Source organism: Callithrix jacchus, chromosome 6 (genome assembly GCF_049354715.1).
Source record: "Callithrix jacchus isolate 240 chromosome 6, calJac240_pri, whole genome shotgun sequence".
Lineage (NCBI taxonomy): Eukaryota > Metazoa > Chordata > Mammalia > Primates > Cebidae > Callithrix > Callithrix jacchus.
This window is the reverse complement of record NC_133507.1, coordinates 117097819-117113997: the sequence shown is the minus strand read 5'-3', so window position 1 is coordinate 117113997 and position 16179 is coordinate 117097819. Positions and strand designations below refer to the sequence as shown.

The following is a 16179-nucleotide window of genomic DNA, read 5'->3' as shown; positions in this document are numbered from 1 at the left end:
TCTCTAGCACTGGAAATTTAGACACATTTAGAAGGCATGTTTCTAGCCCTTTAGACCCACAGTGCCTAACTCAGTAGCCACATGTGGCCATGGAACACTTGAGATGTGGCTAACATGACTAAATTTTCAAATTTATTTCATTGTCATTAAATTTAAATTAAGAAATGGGTACTGTATTTAGTTATTGAAATTTTTTATTTATTTTTGAGACAGAGTCTTGCTCTGTCACCCAGGCTGGAGTGCAGTGGTGTGATCTTGGCTGACTACAACCTTCACCTCCTGGGTTCAAGTGATTCTCAGCCTCAGGCTACCAAGTTGCTAGGATTACAGGCACCTGCCACCATGCCTGGCTAATTTTTGTACTTTTAATAGAGATGAGGGTTTCACCATGTTAGCCAGGCTGGTCTTGAACTCCTGACCTCAGGTGATCTGCCTGCATCAGCCTCTCAAAGTGCTGGGGTAACAGGCATGAGACACTGCACCTGGTGTGAAAAACTTCAGTATGTTCAAAACAACTTAGGAATGTGAATCTGCTTTTTGCAACAGTAAATTTTGTAAAATCTAAATACAGATCAAGTGTTTCCGATGAAAATTTGGCATCTGAATTGGGACATGCTGTAAGTATAAAATAGACACCAGATTTAAGACAATATTAAAAAAGGAAGTAAAATGTCCCAATAATTTTTATGTTGATTACATGTTGAAGCAACGTTTTAGAAATATTGGGTTAAATAAAATAAATTGTTTAAGTTAATTTTATCTGTGTTTACTTTTAAAAATGTAACTAGAACATTTCCCAATGTGTGTGGCATTTCTTCTGGACAGCTTTTACAGGACAGGTTATACTCTGTAAACTGCAGTGAGTTGTTGGATTGGCACACTGGCTTTAGTTGATCATAGATGTTTGGGAGAGGAAAACTGTCACCCTTTAAGGAAGACACTTGTACTCTCATCAGACGAAACTTGCCCCAATTACCTTTGCCAATAGTGTTTCAAGAGAGCCAGGGGATGTGAGGTCTCTTAGAGTCTCTCTGGTTCTCAATGCTTCCAAAATTGCAATGTGCTGTAGACACCATGGGTAAATGCACTGTGACATCTTCATCTGAGTATACTTGGTATTCATAACTCCAGAGAGGGCATCTGTTTGGAGGAGCCTGTCTCCATTCAATGAGCACCCCTGTTGGGTGGAGAGGTTTGAGCCATGCCCCTTCAGAGGCTGTTGGCCTTGCCTATGTCTGGCTACCTTTAGCCTGGCCACAGGTTTCTGGTGTATTCAGTTCTAGACAGGTAGCAGAGCTTGTTTTGCTCTTTCCACATGAATTCTTCAGAAGGAGGGTGTGTCAGTGGCAAGAGTTTTGAGTTTGAGGCCTTCTTTTTAGTGCAAAACCCTCCTTTTCTGCATCTATAGGGAGTAAACATGGAACTGGTGAGAATCACTTTCCCTGATCATCATGTGGTCAGTATGTGGTGACTGACTTGGTGTGACTGGAGAAAGTCCCTTCCCTTGACAGAATATGGTGATTTGCCGTGGCATTATCAGAGAGGATCCACATCCCTGGCCACTTGTGGTAAGCTACTTGCAGCGACTGGGAAGGATTTTGCACTGACTCCCAGTCAGTGCGTGATTACTAACCTGGAGTGATCCGGGAGGACCACTGTATTTCTTTGCTCAGGCTGCCATAACCAATACCACAGAGTAGACACCTTAAACAGCAGAAATTTATTTTCTCACAGTTCTGGAGGCTAGAGTTCCTTGATCCAGATATCAGCAGGTCTTGTTTCTTCGGAGGCCTCTGCTTTCTTTGCAGATGGCCACCTTCTTGTTATGTCCTCACACAGATGTCCCTTAGTGTTGTGTGTGTCCTAATTTCTTATCAGGACACGGGTCATATTGGATCAGGGCCACTAATGTTACCTCATTTTACCTTGATTACATCTTTAAAGGCCCTGTCTCCACATGTGATCATACTCTGAGTTCCTGAGGGTTAGAATTTCAACGTATGAACTGGAAAAGGACACAGTTGAGCTCCTAACAACCACCATCCCTGGTTGGAATGTGTCATTCAAGGATGGTCAACTTAATGAACTGTGTGTTCAAAGGCAATGACCACAGAATGACCATGAGGTCACCTGGAGATTTCCTGCTCAAGGGAATGGGATCAAGAACATACATCTCTGACATGGTTATGAATGAGTTTAGGTAAATCAGGTGGATGGAGGAATGTGTTGACTTCTGAATTTTCCTGCAAGGCCACAGATGTACTGTCTCCTCCTCAGCACCAGGAATTCCTTGTTACTTGAACCACCGTGCCTGAGACCAAGTAAGTGCTGTTGAATGTCCTTTGGACAGTGTGATAAATCCTAGTTAACGAATCTGACATCAGGCACAAGGGTTAACAATCTATGTAGGGTCATAAAAGAAACACAAACTATCAACCTTCCACCAAAGAATGTGAGGCAGAGGTGATCAGGCTGGGAATAAAAAGTAGGAATCAGCAGAGTTCTGATTCCTGAAGAGGATAACCTTAAAGTCGGAAACTGATGAACAGGTGTGGATGAGGAAGATGGTGAAAACTTGGAGCTAAGGCAGAAGCAGGAAAATGCATTAGATGACAATACCTCTAGGAGGGTGGCTAGTTACAGCAGAGGTATTGTGACCAAGAAGATTGGCTTCAAGTGACAGAGAGAGAAAAGTCTGTGTCTAGGTGTGAAGTGATGTGGGACTGGATTGGTGACAGAGGGGAGGATGGGGTGATCTGCAAGAAGATTGCTAAAGGCAGGCAATTGATCAAATGTTGAAATTAAGGAGGTCCAAAGTTAAACACACAACCCCAAAACCTACCACAGTGACATAATCCTTTGACTCCCCAAGAGGTTACTAGTTTTGGTACTGGTGCTGAGTCCTCTGGAATCAAACACCTATGTTCATCAAAGAAAAGATGGGAGCAGTCTCATTGCTTACGGATTCTTAGACCTCAGAAAAGTTAATTCCAGTGTGTGGGATTTTGTTTATTTCCATTCTAACTTTAGGCTTCTTTAGTCAGCCCAATTGTTAGCAATAAGAAATGAGCTAGATGGAAGCAATGTTCTCCACCTGACAAGCTTTAGGAGCAAGACATTATTAAACTGGGAGGAGGAGTCAACGTAAGTAAAAACAGACTTCATAAAAGGGCTGTGATACATTCTATGCCTTTATCTTGGGGAAAATGCAGTGGGAAAAGGAAACAGCTAGCTTAACAGGAATTTGCTTGGCTTAGTGGGATAGAACATGAAAATCTCAACTTTATATGTTAACTGAGTATTAAGTCTTTCGAAAGCAAGAGGATGCCACTCCCAGTATCTTTTCCCAAGAGTTTTCTGCAATTGTCGTAAACGTCCTCTGAAAGCAATCCTAGATTACATAACTCATCCCATATATGTATGGGTATATGTGTACCCTATATATATAAACTAAGATTATATATCTATGTAAAACAATTGTGTCTTGCACAGAACTTTAGCAATGGCGTCTAGATTCCGTAAATCCCCATCAGATGTCGACGCTCTGAGGAACCTCTGCCAAGTTGTAGCAAACTGGATTCTCCATTTAGAGGGTAGGTTCAAGTCCTAAGAAAGATGCCAGGGAAAGGTCAGAAAATAGGTCTTTGGTAGTCACTGAAGTTTGGTAAGCAGGCAGCTGGGACGACTTTTGGGGCTTCTCTCTCACCGGTCTCCAGATATTCACACCTCTAGAACTGACCGCTCTGAAGGTGAGAAGCAGTACACCCAACGGCCCGCGCGCCGCCTGCGCAGCGACGCCCCCTCAGCCCCTTCCTTCGCGGTCGCCGCGCCGCGCCGCCCCGCCCCGCCCCGCCTCCGGCCCGCCCGGTGCCGCACCCTCTCACCGCCGGTCCCCGCCCCGCACACGCGCCCCGGGCCGGCGCCCCGCCCCGCCCCGCCCGTCACGTGACAAACCCACCCTCCGCGCGCGCTCCGATTGGCTTTCCCGACCTAGGGGGAGGGATATGGCGAACGCAGCTGCCCCCGACGCGGCTGCAGTTTTCAAACCTCAACTGTAAGCCTCGGTCGCCCGTCTCCGCTGCCGTTGCCGGGAATCACCTCACCGAGAGCCCGGTCACAACTGTCGGCCCTTTTCTGGAAAAGTAAAAGTGGAGCTCCCTGGCGCCTCGCCCGGCTGAAGCTAGAGAACTCGTCCTGTGGCGGTCCCCGGCGTGGGGCGGGACAGCAGCCCCCCTCGGAGGGGGCAGCCCCGGGAGAACCTGAGGCGGCCGGAGCGGTCAGTGTCCTGCGGGATTGATGGGTGGGCTCGGGGCTGCGACGGAACCAGCCCCCTGGGACAGAGACCTCGAACGTGAGGAAGGAGGACCCGAGAAGGGTTTAGGCGGTGCGGTTGGGTCCGGGGTCCCATCGGATCCGCGGCTTGGTTGAGAGGGGTTCGTTCGCCGCCGCCCCTCAGGTGGCGGATTGCTGCTGGCGCCTTTCCGCTTTACTGCTGGAGTCCGGGTTCCCTGGGGTTCGGAATGGGGGGCGGCCGGCGGTCCTCCCACCACTCTCCCCAGCCCGGGGCGCGTGTCTGTGACTGTACGCGTTCGTGTGTCCGCGTGCGCCCTTCACCCTGCCGGCCACGGCTGTCTCCGGTTCGCGCCAGGCAGGGCCCCCTTCGCGGCGGGCCGGCGCCGGTCCCTTCCACAGCGCGGCCACGCGGTCCCCGGAGCCTCTCCGAGTCCCAGCTGCGGCGTGGGCACGGGGCGCGTTCCCATCTGGACTCGTGGAAGCGTCCTGCTACTAGCTGCCTTTCCTGTAGAGAAAGTTCGTGCTCATCTTGTGGGACGTTTTCAGTTACGCTTGGGATCAGTGTTTTAAAACCAGCGAGAGAGCAAGACAGCTGTTTCCGTGATTTTCAGACATCTGATTTTAACTTTGTTGCTTTGTAACCCACTTAGTGTGCACGACTCATCCCCAAACTATACGACTACAAGATGCCAACGATTTTTGACATTTACCCAGGCTCTTTGTTTTATTGTAGGGAAAAGCGCTTCATTTGAATTCCGTCCAAGGGAGAAGTAGAGACAAAGTTGAAAGAGGCTTTATGGCAGCTGGTAGCTGGCGTTAGTTTCTGTCTGGACTTGAAGCTCTCTGACATCAATTTGCAAATTGGAATTAAGAAAAAAAATACATTTTTAAAACCAATCGTACTGATCAGATTTCACTAATAGTTAAACACATGAGGACTGTATATCACATTCACCGGTTGTTTTGTTGACGTAATGTTTACATCCTGATGCTAATAATGATAAGCTCAACCTTGCCAGGGACGTTTGACGTGGTGTGGCCACTTGACATTTTCAAGTCTATGAGAATGTTTGCAAGGAGACAGCATAGCCCTGTAGAAATGAGTGGCAGCATATGTAACCTGGCATTTTGAACCTAGGAGCACAATTTGATTAAAGGAAAATATAATAAACCTGCTTTCTTATTGATAACACTGTTTTTTAGTTTTATGCTAAACTGTTCAGAAGAAGTTTTCAACAACTTCTGAAGTGCTTATTTTAATTATATTTAATTTAATTTAATTTTTTTTTTTTTTTTTTTTTTTTTTGAGACAGTCTCACTCTGTCACCAAGGCTGGAGCACAGTGGCACGATCTCTGCTCACTGCAGCCTCCGCCTCCCAGGTTCAAGTGATTCTCCTGCCTCAGCCTCCGGAATAGCCGGGATTACAGGCGCGCACCGCCCCCCTTCTAATTTTTGTATTTTTAGTGGAGACGGGGTTTCGTCATGTTGGCTAGGCTGTTATCGAACTCCTGACCTGGTGATCCACCTGCCTCGGCCTCCCCAAGTGCTGGAATTACAGGCGTGAGCCACTGTGCCCGGCCTGAACTGCTTATTTTATAAATATCAGACCATATACCTGTAAGAATTTGTATTTTTTTTTTTAAACTGGTTCATAGAGGCAGTGCAAAAGTTTTAGTATGTCTTGTCTCTCGGATCTTCCTCTGAACAGAAGCTCAATTAATTTTTTTCTAATATCTTAATAATTGGTAGTATAAATAGGTGTTTTATTTTTGAGATACATATTAGACATTTTGGATCATTTTTTAAAGTAGGGATCAAAAATTGAGGTTAAATATATTTGCTTACATAGCAAGACTTTTTAAAAGTAGAATTTCTGTAATTGAAAACTGTCATTTTTTGTGTGTATATAGAATGGTTAGTTTATCTTGGGATCATTGATTAGTGAATAACAATTTGGTTAAGATAGAATCTGTTTTTTAGGAAGGTGGAAACTTGACTAATCACTGTGTTAGCATATGAGTAACAAATTTGAAGAAGATACAGGCATTTTTATGGCAGATGTTTCTACTCAGATTATTTTTAAGCTTGCACTGATTTACTGTTGTTAGGTGAACATTTTAACATGTGTTAAAGCTCTTTGGTAATTGTAAGGTAGAATTACCTTATCAGAATATTTGTTTTAATATTAGAGACACAATTAAAAAAATCAAGGAAATCAATAAACACTTTCACTTAATCCAGAAATTGTCTTAAAATTGCATGCGTAGTATATTGTATGTAATTCTCATTTTCTGTATGTAAGATTGGCAGTTAAGAATAGTATTCCTAGGCATACTACTTTTAAAAGATACTGATTGATTCTTCTTTTTATAAAGAATTCTTTTGCACTGTAGGGGTATTTGTTTTGTCAGGAACGTTAGCAATCATTACTGCCTTTCCACTTAGGAAAACTTCAAATGTCAGTTGCTTTAGTTTTTCATAATATTGATGACAAAATTCAATGATTTTATGTTTAAGTACTGTGGTTTGTATTCTATGATGGACTGTTATAAAAGGCTATTTCTTTGAATATTTCAATTAAGTAATGTTCCTACAAATTAAGTTACAAACAGATATTTTATCTAAATATGTTGTAATGTTGCAGTGTTCAAGGCATACTTTATTGAAAGTTTTTTCTTGGCCTGGCACAGTGGCTCACGCCTCTAATTCCAGCACTTTGGGAGGCTGAGGTAGGTGGATCACGAGGTCAGGAGATCGAGATCATCCTGGCCAACATGGTGAAACCCCATCTCTACTAAAAATACAAAAATTAGCCAGGTGTGGTGATGAGCGCCCGTAGTCCCAGCTACTTGGAAACTGAGGCTGGAGAGTCACTTGAACCTTGGAGGTGGAGGGTGCAGTGAGCCGAGATCACGCCACTGCACTTCAGCTTAGCCACAAAGCAAGACTTAGTCTCAAAAAAAAAAAAAAGTTTTTTCTTTCATTATCTTTTTTCCAGCACATTTAACCTCAAATTTCAGGGCCATTTAAAACATGTAAATTAGTCCTTTTCTTTTAATATTTATATGCATTATATTTTGGTTCATCCCTGACCATATGCAATTACTCCAAAAAAGGGCGTATTTATACTCTAAGCATTGAAAATTTTTAACAGTGAGATGATAATTTCCTTTTTAATCCTTAAAGGATCAGATTCCATTTTGCATTGTAATAGTTATTGAATAAACAGTACCTCAGTGGTGCCATTAAGTAAACAATAATTTATTTTACAACAGAAACCCAATTTTCCATCTTGTGAATGACAAGCACCCTGCATTTGTTGCCAGCCCCCCACTGCCCCCAACTCTATTTCCGTATTTCAACATCTTATCCTGGTTCACAGTTACAGGGTTTAATTCTTTCTCTGGAGATGGGAAGAGACAGCATTAGGGTCTTGGCACAGAATAAGCCTAGAGTCATTGCCTGACATTTCAGCCCTGGGATAGTATATACTAGAATGGTTAGATTAGAGTTGTTTAGCTGACATCCTATTGTGAGTTTTAGATAATTAAATTTATGAATTATATTTTCTGTTGAATATTTTTTTGAAAACAAAACCTATTAGCAGAATACATATAAGGAATACAATCTTTTCCTTGAAATTGAAAATTATCATTTCCATCTTGATACCAATATTTCTAATCAGTGACCAATTAAAAATGAATACTTCTGCCACACCTTTACTTTTGATGGATGCTAAATCTCTAATTTTTCAGTTTCCTAGGGAAAGCTTGGTAGCAGTAAATGCCTCTGTAGAAAGGAGTTTCTTCCCTTACAGTCTTGTGGCTTACTTTGCTTCCCATTGCCTTTTCAGTTTACTTCATGAAGATCTAGACTTATCAGTGATAAATCTTCATAGGATACTTACCTGAATTTTCTGAATTTTGGTGGCTGTTAAAACAGTGATGTTTTTAACTGCAGTAGGTATTTGTTTTAGTAGCTTGTATTAAAAACGAGTGGCCACCTTGTCTGAAAACAGGGGTAAAAACAAAATAAACAATCTTTTGGCATTACATTATAGTATATGACAAAATAATTTTATCTTTGTGGCTACCATGTTTAGAACTGACATTTTCTAAGTGCAATTTAAAATAGCTACTTTATTTAGCTAGATATTGAATTAAGCAGAAACTAGCTGCAGTCAGAGCTCCAGTACTGTAAATTCAAGATGGATCTCAAGTTCTCCTAACCCCTTGAAGACATGAGATGTACCTACAAATTATTTCCCTATATCTCATAATTCTTACAATTCAGTTCATCAACATTTTTAAAATTCCTACCAGGTGACAGATACCATGCTTAGGCACAAAAGTAAAAGGATGTTGCCCTTTAAACACTAAACAGAATTTCAATCTAACACGTTACATTTTGAGGTAAAGAAGTATGCCAAGGGTCCTCTTTGAAACATAAAGGAGAAGTATTTAAATCAACCTGTGGTTTTTAGGCAAAGCTTCGTGGGGGAGAGGCCATTCTGTATTGACTTATGAAAGATGTATAAGAAGAGCTAGCCATTTAAGGAAAGTAGAAAGGCTTTCTCAGGCAGAGAAGTATAATAAAGATGTGGTGGCAAAATATGAAATCTGAGTGGCAGGAAGTGTAGCTGGTGTATACTTGGCCTCAGAGGCCTTTATGTGTCATGCTGTAAGGACTTGAAAGCTTGTGGCTACTGGGGAGCTAATGAAGGAATCAAAACAGACAATTTGATTCTCTAAATGTCTTTATTATTATATATTCTATTTCTCAAAAATTTTATTTGATAATTTTGAAATAAATATGATAAATACTTTTTAAAATAGAGCTAGAGGTTTATAGAGATTGTCTTGCTTTTGATCACATCACACTTGCTTTCTCCATTCAAGTAAGTGAAGGCCCAGATCAAGCCTAACATTTCCTTCTGTTCTTTTTTCACTGATCTACTTCTAAATTCTTATTTTAATTGTTATAATGAGAATTAATGAAAAAAATCTTTAAAAATAAATGAGATGCCATTATTTTTAATAGTACTGTGTAATTGAAAGCTTAATTGTGTCTTCTGTCACACTTTTCATAGCATCTAATTGTGCCTATAATTGTGTATATACATGCATACAAATTTACTTATCAGGTCCCTTAAGATTTTTTTTTAAACTTGTATAACCTGATAAAATATTTTTTTAAACTTGTATAACCTGATAAAAAGTGGAATCAGACATACTGATAATTTAGAATCAGTTATAGGTAGATGGAGTATGGCAGAAGACAAGAAAAGGTCTGGGAATCATTGGAGTTAAAGAGAATTTGGTGGGAAATTTAGGAAGATACAAGAAGGAGTGACAGAGAGCTGGCTGATAACCCCCATGTACCTTATATGAAGGGCAGCCAGATGTTTGTGGAGGGCTTGGTGGACAAAGACGACATTTATGCTCTACTATATGCAAAACTGGCCAAAGGAAAGGAAATGGAAAAGTATCTTGGTTCTGACAATTGGTTTAAATGCAGTAAATAAAAGGTAAATGAACTTAAATGCTTAATGGATGCCTACAGCAGCTTGTGATGTAGGTATATTAGCAATAAGTAGATGAACTTATGAGGAAATTGTTACCCATATTCATCTTTCAGAACAATGAAAAAATCAGGGAAACTGAGCACTATTAGAACTAAGAAAATACACAAATAGTTAAAACAAAAAGATTTTTAAGAATTAACTTTAGTTTAAGTTGGGATGAGAGTTTTGTATGTGGAAATGGTACAGTTATTCAACAGTGGCAGGGAACTGCAGAGAGAGTAGTTTGGGTAGAACATTAATTTTGTTTTGTGGAACAATAACGATATGCCCTTGTGACTTGCACTGTATGCGTGTCAATGGACATGAGTTCAGTGTATCTTAATTTTTAATCCTTACAGCACTGTAAGATTGATTCTTTTATCATCCATACTTTAGAGTCAGCAATATTAAAGCTTTACATCACTAGTAAACAGGGAAATACAAAGTAAATCACAACATAATTCCATTTCACCTTCATCACACTAGAATTGCCAAAATTAAAAGTCTGAGTTGGGCCAGTATGGTCAAAGTAGTGATAAACCATCCCATGTAGTGCTAGTGGGAGGATAAACTAGGGGTGGGAAAAAGAGGCTACGTCTAATGTGTTCTGTTTATTTTTAATTTAAATGAAATATGACCAAGTAATAAGACTGGAAAGTAAATGTTTGTATATAGTGTTCCTTGTCATACATTTGAAATATTTCATGTTTTGTTTCTAAATAACTGTATTGCCACAGATTAGGTGACTTAACAAGTATATTTTCTCAACAATTCTGGAGGCTAGAAATCTGAGGTCAGGATGTCTGGGGTTGGTTTCTTCTGAGGCCTGCCTTCTTGGCTTGCAGATGGCTGTCTTCTCCCAGTGTGTTCATATAGTCTTTCCTCTGTGTCTGTCTGTGTCCCAATTGGCCCATTTTAATGACCTCATTTTAACTTAGTCACCTTTTTAAAGGCCCTGTCTCCAAAGACAGTCACATTATGAGGTATAGGGGTTAGGATTTTTCAACTTGTGAATTTGGGGGAGGATAAAATTCAGCCCATAACAATAGCAAAGTTAAATAATTTAATTAAGGTATCATAGCTGGTATGATGGATGAATGGAATTCAGACCCAGTCTAAACATTATTCTCAGAATGCTACACTATGACCCTTAGACTCCTAGAGATGTATCCCCAAACTGGTTGAGCTTTGTTTCCCCAAAGGCTAAGAGATGTAGAGAAAACAAACAGTTGTACTATCTAGTTACGTGAAAGCTGTAATTTTAATTTAATTTTTTGAGACAAGGTCTCTCTGTTACCCAGACTGAACTTCAGTGGTGCATTCATAATTTGAGAATTACACCAAGAAGAGATGTAGAAACTGAAAACACTGAACTTTAATGACACCACTTTTTTGCTAAGTAAAATGTAGTTGACATTTGAATTTAGGAAGATAAAGAACAGTACATGTCAAGTAGGAAATAGGAAGAAAAGGTGGCAGAGAAGGAACAAATGCTTAGTGGGTTACTATAGGAGGGTGCTAAAAGAATAATACTTGATATTTTATTAAGTAGGCATAGCAGTAAGTCATAAGTGTCTTGAAATATATTATCTGTAATCACTTATGAATACAGTTAACATAGTTTTGATAACACTGAATGCATACAAATATCACAGATTTCCAGGTATATATATGAGCTTCAGATACATAACATTGTAATAGTGCTTTATGTGTAGGTTAGTCAATTCTCCAACAAAATTATTGAGCACTTACATAGCAGGCTCTGTGCTCGGTGCTGTCAAAGGAAGGATTCTTAAGACATTTGGGAGTTTCTGAGTTCAGTATTGAAACATAGCCAATCCATGGAAAAAGTTATATTTCTTGTAGTCATTAACATCAGTAATATAACTCACAATATGTGCATTTACCACCAATTTTTTTTAGCAATGTGAAAATAAGTTTAAAATGAATAATCACTACCTTGTATTAAATTACCTATTATGTGAAACCTATAACTTTATTTATTTATTTATTTATTGAGATAGGGTCTCACTCTATTGCCCAAGCTGAACTGCAATAGTACATTCATAGCTCACTGCAACCTCAACCTTCTGAGCTCATGCAATGCTCCTGCCTCAGCCTCCCAAGCAGCTAGGACTACAGGTGCAAGCCACTACACCCAGTTAATTTTTAAAGTTTTTCGTAGACATGGGGTCTTGCTCTGTTGCCAGGACTGGTCTTGAACTTCTGGCCTCAAATGATCCTCCTGCCTCAGCCTCTCATAGTGCTGGGATTACAGGCATGCACCACTGTGCCTAGCTGAAACCTCTATAACTTTAAAGAATGGAGTTTTATGATGAAACTAAGTGATTACCTGTGTTATACTTTTATCATAACTATTTTTTAAAAAGAATTGAGAGGATTTTTACAGTAGTTTTATTCTGAAATGAAGTCAGTAACTTCTTTCACATGCCATAGTGATGCTGGTTTATGTGTGTGCTTGTTTTTTTTCTCCTCCTTGTGGGTAGAATGTGCTCTTTACTCTTCGTTTTTTTTAGTTGTATTTTATAGCTATATTTGGAGTTGTGTAATGCAGTGCACATCCTGCCTGAGATAACATCTCTTCTCTGTCTTCTCTTTTTTTTCCATAGGTAAAAATAAGTGACTAAAGAAGCATACCTGGGAATCACCTAACATGTCAAGGAGGAGATTTGATTGCCGAAGTATTTCAGGCCTGCTAACCACAACTCCTCAAACTCCAATGAAAATGGAAAACTTTAATAATTTCTATACACTTACATCTAAAGAGCTAGGGAGGTAAGAAAACTATATGATGTGTATGCTGTCTAAATTCAAATTTTGGATTTGTGTTTTTATAATTCTATAAAACTCACGTGCAATCATTATTTACCAATGATTAGGAAGGAAAGTCATCATCTCTGTTGCTATTACATAGGATATAGTCTTAACTGACTAGAAAATCAAATCTGTGGAGGGTTTAGTGAACTTACATCATATATATATGAAGGTAGGCCTAGCTTCAGAGCCTCCAATAGGCGGTCTCTGTTCTTATGTGAGGCTGTGTGTGGCAGTAGGCAACTCAGCATAGTGGACTGCCGAGTCCAAGTCTGGATTCCACATTTACTAGATGTGTGACTTCAACTAAATAACTATACCTCTTTTTTACATTTTTATTTGTGGCAGTGTCTTACTCTGTTACCTAAGCTGGAGTACAGTGAGGTGATCTTGGCTAACTGCAAACTCCCGTCTCCTGGGCTCAAGGGATTCTCCCACCTCAGCCTCCTAAGTAGCTGGGACTTCAGGCACTCACTACCACACTAGGCTGGTTTTTTGTAGAAACAGGGTTTTGCCATGTTGCTCAGGCTGGTCTCCACCTCCTGGGTTCAAGCAGTCTTCTAGCTTTGGCCTCCCAAAGTGCTGAGATAATAGGTGTGAGCCCCTGTGCCCTGCCTACTGTACCTCTTAGTGCTGTAGTTTCCTCATCTGAAAAGTAGGGGTAAAGATAATTGTGTCTATCTTATATGGTTGTTATGAGGATTAAGTTAGTTAACATTTGTAAAGTGCCTAGTACAGTGCTATGTAAGCTTTTGTTAAATCAATTTTTTTTTTAGTTTCTAGGATATTGTGCTGGACTTTAAAAAAAAAAAAAAGAAAGAAAGAAATAGGGAGATTCTCCCCTCTCCTAAGTTGAACAAAAAGAAGGAATTCATATTTCATAGTCTGATTCTATGTCTCAATGAATGGTGTTTTATAAGTAAAAGCCTTTACAAATTGTTTTCCCTTAACCAATGAACAAATTCTATACAGGCAAGGAGTGACCTGATATTATGAAACCATTCTGTACTAGCATTTTAATATGTATAAAGTTATAAAAGATATACCAAGTTATTTAAGTTATATATTCAGCATCTTTTGAGCTTTAAAGGTGCTTAATGAATGGTTGGACGATGGTGGTCATTATGTATCTTCAGTTTGATTTTAGTTCTGGAGGTAAATGTTTTGTCTTAAGTTAAATGGTTTACTAAGTCTATGTTTGTATTGATAAATGTGCAAAACAGTGTGATTGATTTTTTTTTTTTTTTTTTTTTTGAGACGCAGTTTCGCTCTTGTTACCCAGGCTGGAGTGCAATGGCGCGATCTCGGCTCACAGCAGCCTCCGCCTCCTGGGTTCAGGCAATTCTCCTGCCTCAGCTTCCTGAGTAGCTGGGATTACAGGCACGCGCCACCATGCCCAGCTAATTTTTTGTATTTTTAGTAGAGACGGGGTTTCACCATGTTGACCAGGATGGTCTTGATCTCTTGACCTCGTGATCCACCCTCGGCCTCCCAAGTGTGATTGATTTTTATCTTTGAAAATCTCAATGTGAAAAGAAAAGTAGACTGAATCATGAGAAGTAATTCCATTCTTGGTGGTCTTTTATCTTAAGGGTAGAGGCAGGCCCTGGCTTTTTCACTTTGCACATGTTGGATGCAGCCTTTCTTTTCCAAACTAAGAATGATAATATCTACATCATTGACTAAGAATACTAATTTAATGTGCAAAATATTTGTGTGTTTTAATGGTGTATTCAAAGATACAGTTTTTAAAATGTTTTTAAGAAATTGTCCTAAATCTTAATTACTTCACTTTGCATTATAATAGGAAGAAGTAAAGTTTTGTTTTGTTTTCTCTATCTCAGTTAATCATGGAATCTCTGCATTGGAAAGACTTCTGTGGTCCATGGTCTTACTAATACAATATTTTTATGTAGTACAGCAATCGTTCCCATAATTTCCCCAACAAACTGTTATCCAGCCTCAGTTTGAATGCTTCAGTGATGGGGAAATGAATATTATGCAAAGTCTTGAACAGTACACACAATAAAAGGCACTTTCTTTTCTATTTTTCTAAGTTACTATTTGATGAGCAAATTTACTTACATTTATTAAATTAACTTTTCAAAATCTGGGACATTATGGAAGCTAAAAAGTCTATAAAGTATTTTTGTTTTTAGGGCTTTGGACAATTTAAACTTTGAGGACAATATTAATAATTGTAAATTGTTTTATAAATAAGGTGCTGTCATAAAGTTGAATTAGGCATACATTTTAGAATTTTAGATCAAAAACTCAGGATAGAATTTGATTAAGACAAATTCAGATTGATTGTTAAATTCCTATTTTAAAATATCTTTACGAAAGAGACCAAGTAACATCTTTCTTTTGAATTGATGTGGATTAATGAGTCACATTACTAATGGTAAAGATTGATATGTTTAATTAGTAGGTCTTGATAAATTAGAAATCATGACTTTTCATTTGCCAGGAATGTACTGAAAGTTCTTTCAATATTGTTACCAATTTTAATATCCTATACTTTTGTGAAATGGAAATTAGAATCATAATCTTATTTCTTCTGAGGCTTGCACATTTTGAAAGTTATCTTTCTAAATCAACTGTTTTTTATTTCAGTGTTAGTGTTTAATTCATTTTCCTTTAGCAAACTAAAGGAAATTATGTAAAAGTTAACAGTTCATTTTTTAGTATTCTCAAAAAACTCGCATTGTTCCTGTTTTTTAACATGTTGGGTAAGTTTTTTCTACCCTTCCCCCAACTGAGGCAAAGGTTTCTTAGGACTTCTTGTGGTTAGAAGGGTGAGGCAGATTCAGAAATAAACGTCAGCTTCCTTTGTGGCTTACCCTCCTGCCTCCTTTCACATTTTATTGTGTATTCTAGAATGCAGAAGGGTAACTACTAGACCTTTTCACTGCTGGAAATCCTAGTTAGCCTTGGCTTTTTAGGGTATGACTTAAGGATTATTTTTAAATGCTTTAACTTTTCTTAAATGTTTTAATTACATTGAAACAATATATTTCAAAGATCATTTTTTATACTTCCAAACTATCATTTAGAATGGAAAACAAATTTTTTTTTCCTAAGTCATCTGATAATTATGGTAAAAATATTTACCTTCATAGCATATAAATTAATACACACACACACACACACACACACATAATTTTATTGGAATCTCAAACTTTTAAGAAATACAAACACTTTAAGTACAGGATACAGAATAGCACAGTATATAGTATTGTAGTGGGTACATAACTCTGGCATTCGTTCAACAGATATTTCAGTTCCTATTATGTGTTAACAAATTGTAGATTTTATAATTACTATAATAATTAGGACAGACATGGCCCCTGCCCTCATGGAGCTTTTACTTAGTGATAAACATTGACGAATAAATAAATCATTAACCACATCATTTAGTCAGCTTTGCCCTGGATTAATTAGTACTATACCAGTTCAAGAAAGCCTCTTGGCCAGGTGCAGTGG

At 39.0% G+C, this 16179-nt stretch overlaps 1 protein-coding gene across 1 annotated transcript in view; it reads left to right on the top strand.

Annotated features, from left to right (window-relative positions):
- The first annotated feature begins 4043 nt into the window (after window positions 1-4043).
- Window positions 4044-16179, top strand: part of STK17B (serine/threonine kinase 17b) — a 35186-nt gene continuing 23050 nt past the window's right edge. The window contains exons 1-2 of the mRNA XM_002749582.7: window positions 4044-4276; window positions 12489-12654. Of these exons, the coding sequence (XP_002749628.1) occupies window positions 12533-12654 (122 nt within the window). The 5' untranslated portion in view covers window positions 4044-4276; window positions 12489-12532. The remainder of the gene's footprint in view (window positions 4277-12488; window positions 12655-16179) is intronic.